The sequence below is a fragment of the Aquarana catesbeiana genome, linkage group LG01 (genome assembly GCF_042186555.1).
Source record: "Aquarana catesbeiana isolate 2022-GZ linkage group LG01, ASM4218655v1, whole genome shotgun sequence".
In the NCBI taxonomy this organism is placed as follows: domain Eukaryota; kingdom Metazoa; phylum Chordata; class Amphibia; order Anura; family Ranidae; genus Aquarana; species Aquarana catesbeiana.
The window spans coordinates 95,332,550-95,340,049 of record NC_133324.1 but is presented as its reverse complement, the minus strand read 5'-3'; the positions used below and the strand labels follow the sequence as shown (position 1 = coordinate 95,340,049).

The 7,500-nt window shown below is 43.2% G+C and overlaps 1 protein-coding gene across 5 annotated transcripts in view; it reads left to right on the top strand.

Moving 5' to 3' along the window:
- Positions 1-7,500, top strand: part of PAIP1 (poly(A) binding protein interacting protein 1) — a 37,684-nt gene that overhangs the window by 28,296 nt on the left and 1,888 nt on the right. For all 5 annotated transcript variants that reach the window (XR_012243000.1, XR_012243001.1, XR_012242999.1 and 2 more), the window contains exons 9-11: positions 1,957-2,011; positions 2,122-2,209; positions 4,625-7,500. The exon at positions 4,625-7,500 is cut by the window's right edge. Coding sequence is in view for 2 of the 5 variants with exons in the window: in XM_073622081.1 (XP_073478182.1) it covers positions 1,957-2,011; positions 2,122-2,209; positions 4,625-4,721 (240 nt within the window). In the remaining 3 variants the exon portion in view is untranslated. The remainder of the gene's footprint in view (positions 1-1,956; positions 2,012-2,121; positions 2,210-4,624) is intronic.

Genomic DNA, 7,500 nt, shown 5'->3' with positions numbered 1-7,500 from the left:
ACAGCAAACCTGCTGACCTTGCATGGTTGCTAATGTGACAGAACACGTCTCTGAAGTTAATGTTAAATGTGAAAATCAGAGGTGTTCTGTCACATTAGCAACCATGTAAGGTCAGCAGGTTTGCTGTTGCTTTTAAAATTTAACATCTAAACAGTCCGTCCGATCTACAAATACTGTATTTATGCATATAAGCTCCGTTTTGTGTTGAAAATAGCTGTTAAATCTAAAACTCCGGTGGATGTTACAAGATGTCCGCTTGCCCCCTTCTCACTCTCTCATTACAGTACTGTGCAGGAGTGTGGGGTGTAGCAAGATGGCGACGAAACGTCACTTCCTGGCGAGACAGCGACCGCTGCCGGGTGTACCAAGATGGCCGACGCTCCGGAGCTAGGCCGAGATCGGTGACGATCTGTTGCGCCCCTAGTAGGCATAAACTTTTACAGCAGTGCCTGTATGCTTAATTAGCTTTGTCATGTTGCTCCTGTGTCAGGCTTATCACACTGCCTGCCCCATTCCAGAGAGGATTTTTTTAATTTTTTTATTATATAGACAGAACTCTCCAACTCTTTCACTGCCAGGTCCATATGTCGCGCAGACCTGACACCAGGGAATTTTACACACAATCCCAGTGGCTGCAGCCAACCGGGATTGTGTAAATCTGACAAACCGACTTCTGTCTGTCAGATGCAAGCAGTCCGGCATTTCTGCAGATGCCAAATTACTTGCATACCCCCCAGTAACAGCCACTGATCTCCAGGCCCTGCATAACGGGTGCCATCGGATAGGGGGAAGGGAGCTGAGCGGGCATACGTCTGCTCTTCTTCCCTTGTTTACCCGGAAGTGGCGTGTAAAACCTCACTTTTGGGTCCCCTGTCAGTGTCTCTGGCCAGCATGGCCAGGAAAACAACATCGAATGCAGTGTGATCTGTACAGCATTAGATTCAGTGGAGCACAGGGGAGACCTGACCCTGGATGTTTAATTAAAGAGAACCTGTCACCACAAAATCATCACATCTGTGCCTTGGAGTGTAATATGTTGCTGTTATTCCATGCACTTCTGCAACGCTTTAGTGTAAAATGGGCCCAAAGCATTTTGCCAGGGACTGCTGCATTTGTGCAGCATCGGGCACTATGACCCACATTTCTATCGCTGACTTGTTTTTCAAGATGCATGCTCCAGGCTGTTATGCTTTTCATTGCTACACTGTTGCCTTATCACCTGATATGTGCATGACTATTTCATGTTGTTTAATGAAAGATGAGACACATTGCTGGAGCAGAGCCTGCACCCTTTAAGGCTCCATTTACACTAAAACTGGTGCAGCTGTGAATAGAAACCAATCGGCTTCCAGGTTTTGCCAAAGCTTAATTGAACAAGTTGAATTTAGAAGCTGATTGGCTATCATGCACAGCTGCACCAGATTTTGCACTCTCCGGTTTTAGTAAATAAACCCCATTAAGTTGCATGGCAAGTTGTAGGCCATTGTTTTCAATGGCACCTGTTCAGATTGCAGTGACTTTGAAAAGGTGCCTGCACTACTTTTGATGCAACTTAGTGCCAGAGAGTGTAAAGTCTGATCAAAGTCGTGCGACTTTGGAGTCACGCAAGTGTGAATGAAGCCTTCAAGAATTAAAACTCAAAGCTGTTTGTTTTTTGCATTTGCGTCATAAACTGTTATTTCTGTCATTGTTGGCCAGTGTTTTCCAGTTTGCATTTATAATGCAGAAAATTGGGGGATGGGGGGGAAGTACGCTGTGAGCACAATCCTTTGACTTCCTCATTTTAATTGTGAAATTGATTTATGAAGGTAGAATGTAGGGGAAGAACAACGTTGAGAAAAAGGGGTGGTGTTGAGGCTGAGGAGGAGGGGAAGGGGTAAAAATGTATAACCTGAAAGTTGTAACTCTGTATCATTGACAAGGTTTGACAATAATGCACTATTTATTTTTTTTTAGAATGAGCCCACGTTCTATACGTCCGACGGCATTCCCTTCACTGCAGCAGACCCAGGTGAGACTGGTTGAATTCTGCTGCATACATATTATATTGTTCTGTACTCTTCTTTGTTCTGATAATACTGGCATTGGGTACAGCGCCAACTGTTGTTGTTCTGATTTCAGATTATCAAGAGAAGTACCAGGAGATGCTGGATAGAGAGGATTTCTTCTATGAGGAGAATGGAACAGACTTACCTGGTTCAGGGGATCCGTATGTCTTTAGTTTGAAACCTACTTTTGAATTTTTTCATTCAGATTTACAACACATTTCAATTTTTTTTATCAAGTCGTCTTCCAGGACAGCTGTGAGACGTAGAGCTCCTTCCACTGGGACAGGAAACACGTTATGCCCCATCACTTAAAAGACAGTCCTCCAGGTCTCCCCTTCAGTATTAGTGTTTCCTCCGGACAGGGGCTTAACATGTTTCCTCCGGACAGATGTGGATCCCTGGGTCTCATGAGCTGTGTGCTCAGGGGGCAGTTTGCTTATTTATGGTACCTTTTCCTGCCCAGTGCGATACCTTCTCTTATAGGTGAGGGGTGGCTGCGGGTCCCCTGTTCTCAGTGCCTGGAGAAGGCCAAGACTGCTGTGGATATCCTTCTTTGCCACTGCTGTAAACCATGATGGTGGGGGGCACGCTGGGTTACCGGGCTTGTGCAGCTGATAATCGGCTCCTTCCTGTCTCGGTGTGGCGCAGAGCCTCTGCGCTCCATGCTAGCTAAGGAGGAAGTGGGGGGCGCCTCACTTCTGGGCCGACTGATGTCTCCTTTGCTAGATGACAGTTATTCACCTTTAGGCATAAACAAGGGGCTTTTTGTGGAAGAAATGCACCGCTCCAGGTAACAAAATCCCTCTACTCCATTACCTCTGCACATGGAAAGGAGGGTGCTGGCCCTGCATACATCAGGAAGCATATCGTGAAAAGTCTGGATGGTCGCACTCCCATAAAATCACCTTTTATTGTTCCATAATAGAGAAACGACAATCCATACAGCAATGGGGGTACAAATACAGCAGGGCTAACGCGTTTCACACCTTCCCTGGTGCTTAGTCATAGCTTTTTGTGGGCGGTGTGCAGACCCAGCAGAGGCTGGAAAAATACCATTCAGGTTCTTTGTACTGACTTTCTCTCTGTAAACGTTGTGCAGCCTTTAGCTGTTTATTACTCCCACCCAATTATGTGATTGTCAGCAAAGCTACAGTTACAACCACTGCCCCTCATACCATCAAAATATAGATGGTGATTGGACAATCAGGCGCCATGGAAAGGAGGTTACATGCTCCCCCATACCTGATAGTACTGGGTATTTCTTTTTATAATCAGTTTTTATTGAAGTTTGAACAATAGAATACAACGGGGAAAATAAATAAATATTATAAAAATATATATATAAAAAAAAAAAAGGATGAAAACAAAGTTGGTCACAAAAACAACATGGGTATTGTATAGCATGACACTAAATTTCTAAGGTTCCAGTATTCCAAGGTAGGGAGGGCAGTACTGGGTATTTAGGGAAAATGGAGCAGCAGTGGTTATAAAAGTGTTACTGCAGGCAAAAATTGAGATGATGATTTCTTTAGTTTACAATTAAGACTAATGCATTTGAGCTGGAGGTGCGTGTCTATGTAAATCCAGGAAGTGAACAGGCAGCAGCTTCAGCTGCCCACAGTTAAAATGGCTGCAGCCAGACTCAGTGGAGGGAGATTTCTGCAGCATATTTGGCAAGTACAGAATCACAGTATATATAAAACAATATGCAACGTGGTTGGGGGGAAGCTTCAGAATGGCAAGGATATTTTTATTACAAATTATGTGAGCAGACTGCAGTTCCTCTTTACAGCTGTTCTCCAGCTTTGAATGAAGTTTAAATAGTTTGTTTGGACCAAGCTGGTCCAAAGGAACTGTTTACCTACCTAGGACCTGCAGCGGCTCTCCGCAATGTATGAACTTTATGTAGCCTCAACTACATAAAGTATGCAGCGCTGTGTTCCAGTAGTGGGATGGTAACTTCCTTTCCCACTCCAGGAACAAAACTGAGTGGGGCTGAGCAGAGATGTGTATTCTGTGATCGAATACATATACAAAGCTTCCTCTGAATGGCTGAGTTGGAGATTGGGATGTCATCCAACCACCTCATACAGCCTAGAGCCGCTGCATGTCTTAAGGAAGTACATAGTTCATTTGGACCAGCTTAGTTAGCACTTCCACCTAGCAGCACCAGGATCGTCTGTTCAAATCCCAACCACGGCACTTACCTGCGTTGAGCTTGTAAGTTCTCCCTGTGCCTGAGTGGGTTTCCTCCGGGTACTCCGGTTTCATCCCACACTCCAAAGACATGCTGGTAGGTTAATTGGATCCTGTCTATTTTGGCCCTAGTATGTGTATGCATGAATGGGAGTTGGGGACCTTTAGATTTTGAGCTCCTTGTTAATGTACAAATATATATATATATATATATTGTGTGTGTGTGTGTGTAAAGTGCTGCGTAAATTGACAGCACTATAGAAGTTCCTGAAATAAATAACTTAAGCTGGACATCAGCTCTAATACAACATTTAGTCCTGGCCACTAAATGACCGCATACCGTGAAAGTGATTTTTTTTTTTTTTTTTCCCCCCTTCTAGTTTCCTCGATGATTCAGATGATGATGAAATGGACCCCGAGATGGAAGAAGCTTATGAGAAGTTTTGCTTGGAGTCAGAACGTAAAAGAAAACAATGAAGAATGAACGTGGCGAGTGTGATTATCATGTTTAGCAAACTGGGCAGACTTATTGTTCTCACACCAAATTTATTAAGTTTGAGCTTATCAGAAACCTAGAAGTTTATGCAAAACTCCATGATAAACTGAATGCCAAAAAGTGTATGCTGATACCCTGTAACTTAAAGATAAATAGTTTGTGTATATATTATAGTTTAATTTCTGTACAGTTCAAGGAAAGTATGTTTGCGTTGCAATAAAAATGAATTCAAAGTTACCGTGTTGAAGAAAAACAACATTTCATGACTTAATGAGCTCCCGCTTATAGTATGTCAAATATACATTACAGAAATGGTGAATTATTCAGAAACCGGTTTACCTGGCCTGGAGGGGGTAGCAGCTAATTTGTTGAGGGCTCTGCTCTACCATATGAAGCTGTCAGTCTCTTGAGATGAGCTCTGAATCCCCTACCCAGCTGGTATAAGTGCAGTTATCACCTTTATACATAGCAGAAGAAACAGCTTTTTTTGGAATGGAACAATGTTGAGATCACGGCAGCTGAGATACAGTGCGCTGGTGGTGGTTGCATTTAGCGGTCATATAGCGGCTGCAGTTCATTCGCTTCCACATGACTTCTTTTAGTCAAATCTCATTTTGTGTGATTGCTATTTTAAAAAATTGAACCCTTGAGATTTGTCATATGTGTCAAGGTGGTCCAGGCAGTAAGAGTTCAAAGGTTCCAATCCTACCCAGACCGCTTCAGGTTCTTTGGGCCCGAGTGTATTAGGATTCATATTATAATGTACTAAGCCGTAATTTGCAATTTTCTATAGTTTCACGTTAGATTGTTCTTCTGTTAGTTAAGCATAATGTGTATTGGGCTACTCGCTGTCTCTTAATGTTAAAGTTGAACTCCAGGCAGATATAGAAAAAAACAAAAATTAGTGCAGCCTTACATTTATTTTATTTTTTAAAAGCAAGCAGTATATAATCTGAGTTTGACATATTCTCATTCTTGCAGCCCTGTAAAATAGAGCTCAGAGTGGGGGAGGAAAAAACAGCAAAAAGAGCCAATCAGTTGTGCTGCATTGCACGGTGCATGCTGATAGGACTAGAGAGCACTCATCAATGTTCTGCTTCTTCCGTCACTGTCCATTCACAATCTTGGGTGTAGAGGAGACCTGTATGTGTTGTTAAAGTGGTTCTTCACTCTGGGGGAAAAATAAATTAAAATTCATCAGCTACAAATCCTGTAGCTGTTGACTTTTTTAATAAAGACCCTTACCTGTCCAAGGATCCAGTGCCGTCCTCACCCAGGCTAGTTCTTCACTAGCCTTCAGGTTCCTGGCATCGGCATCTTAACTTTGGGCTGCCGGATGTGCTGCTTGCTGCTTCAAATCTGCGCTGCACTTTTGAACAGTCCTGCAGTCTTCTGGGAGTTGTGACGTGTCCAGAAGACTATGGGGAGAGGAAAACCTGTGCTTTAATACAATACAGATCGCATAGGCAAAACTGGGTACCTGCCCCCCCCCATGCCAAATGTGGGGAGGAGGACCTAAAGTGGTTCTAAAGGCTCAAGATTTTTTACAACCTCTGTGCAGCCCCCCCCCCCCCCCACCCCCCCCCCCCAATACTTGCCTGAGCCTGATCTTTTTTTCAGCGCTTTGTACTCGGCTCTCTGGGGACTCTTTCTCCTCATTGGTTGCGACAGCAGAGGGAATTGGCTCCTGCTGCTGTCAATCACAGCCAGTGAGCCAATGAGGAAAGAGAGGGGCTGGGACGAGCCGCAGCTTTGTGTGTGAATGGACACGCAGAGCAGTGGCTCTGGAGCCCCCGAAGCAAGATTTTTGCTTTGGGGGCACTAGGGAGGAGCCAGGAACACTGGAGGGTGACCCGAGAAGAGGAGGATTGGGGCTTCTCTGTGCAAAACCATTACACAGAGCAGGTAAATATAACATGTTTGTTTTATTGTAAAAAAAAAATCCAAAGCTTTATTATCACTTTAAAGCGGAACTTCCCCTTTTGGGTGAAACTCCACTTTATACTGCAGCAGGGTAAAATCACAGGAAGGCTGTGCTGTGTCACAGAACTGTGTAAGTCTTAGGACGGCATGGACAGGAATACAAATTATTTAACTTTTTTTTTTTTTTCTGTATTTAGAGGTTTGTCTGCCTGGAGTTCAGGTTTAAGGGGAGAGATGTAGGTGTTGGTAAATGTACAAGGTAGTGTTGTTATGGAACATAAACAGGGGCTTTAAAATCCCCAGAAATGATGGATTCTGAATGATGGCAAAGCCTCTGAAAGAGGATGAAAATACGCTGTTTTATAACAAGGTTCACATTAGAAGAAGGAATTTCCACAGATGTATGTGAAATATATGTTCTGTACTTTATAATGAAGTATTTCAAGTTTGTTTTTCAAAATTAGTTGATTGATATCGTTTTCTTAAGAATTTGTGTAAATGAAATAAAACAGATGTGAGAAGTTTGGAAACCATGTCAGCAATAACTATTCTAATTTGCAAATGATATTCTAGATTATTTTTTCTGTGTTCCGCCCGCCCCCCCCGGTGTTTTGCATGCCCCAAATTTATCTCCTCTCTTTGGAGACTCCAATTCCAATCACAGGCTTCAGTTCATTGCTAGGCTTCTTATTTCTGAAAACTACAGGCATAGCGTCCTGGCGTAAGGTGTTCCTGATTCTTTCTTACAGCCACCTTTGTCAGTGATTTTCAGGTTGTATTGTATTAAAGTTGACCTTGCATGAACTGATATTTAGCCAAGTTAAGTTCCTTTAGGGA